Source organism: Penaeus monodon, chromosome 29 (genome assembly GCF_015228065.2).
Source record: "Penaeus monodon isolate SGIC_2016 chromosome 29, NSTDA_Pmon_1, whole genome shotgun sequence".
Classification (NCBI taxonomy): domain Eukaryota; kingdom Metazoa; phylum Arthropoda; class Malacostraca; order Decapoda; family Penaeidae; genus Penaeus; species Penaeus monodon.
This window is the reverse complement of record NC_051414.1, coordinates 12,378,470-12,378,858: the sequence shown is the minus strand read 5'-3', so window position 1 is coordinate 12,378,858 and position 389 is coordinate 12,378,470. Positions and strand designations below refer to the sequence as shown.

Genomic DNA, 389 nt, shown 5'->3' with positions numbered 1-389 from the left:
TATATAATGCACACTCACCCCAAATATGCATACATGCTGTCTGCTGGAATATGGCACTAAAATAAAGGTTGAATCAGTTTGCCTATATTATATGCCATGTAAAAGCATTTACGCATTGAGTTTCTTGCAGGTTACTTTGTACACGACTTCCTAGACATGGCATTGCATCATAGGAAACGGTCATCGTATGAGTTAATGGTTCACCACGTGTGTGTTATAGCTTGCTTTGGTTTATCAGTCTGGACCAGGATGTTTGTTGGGTGAGAAACGCAGCGTTGGTCTTTTTTTCATTTGTGACGAGTTATAGTTATTATACCGTTTTTATGCACATTCCATATATAGTATAAATATAAGAAAAAAAAACAGTAAAACATAAATATATATGTATA

General features: G+C 35.0%; 1 protein-coding gene across 1 annotated transcript in view; it reads left to right on the top strand.

The window, feature by feature from the left end:
- The window catches only part of LOC119591962 (TLC domain-containing protein 2-like), a gene marked incomplete in the record, with an annotated part of 36,123 nt that overhangs the window by 30,262 nt on the left and 5,472 nt on the right, over positions 1-389 (top strand). The window contains 1 exon segment of the mRNA XM_037940716.1: positions 131-260. Within this exon segment, the coding sequence (XP_037796644.1) occupies positions 131-260 (130 nt within the window).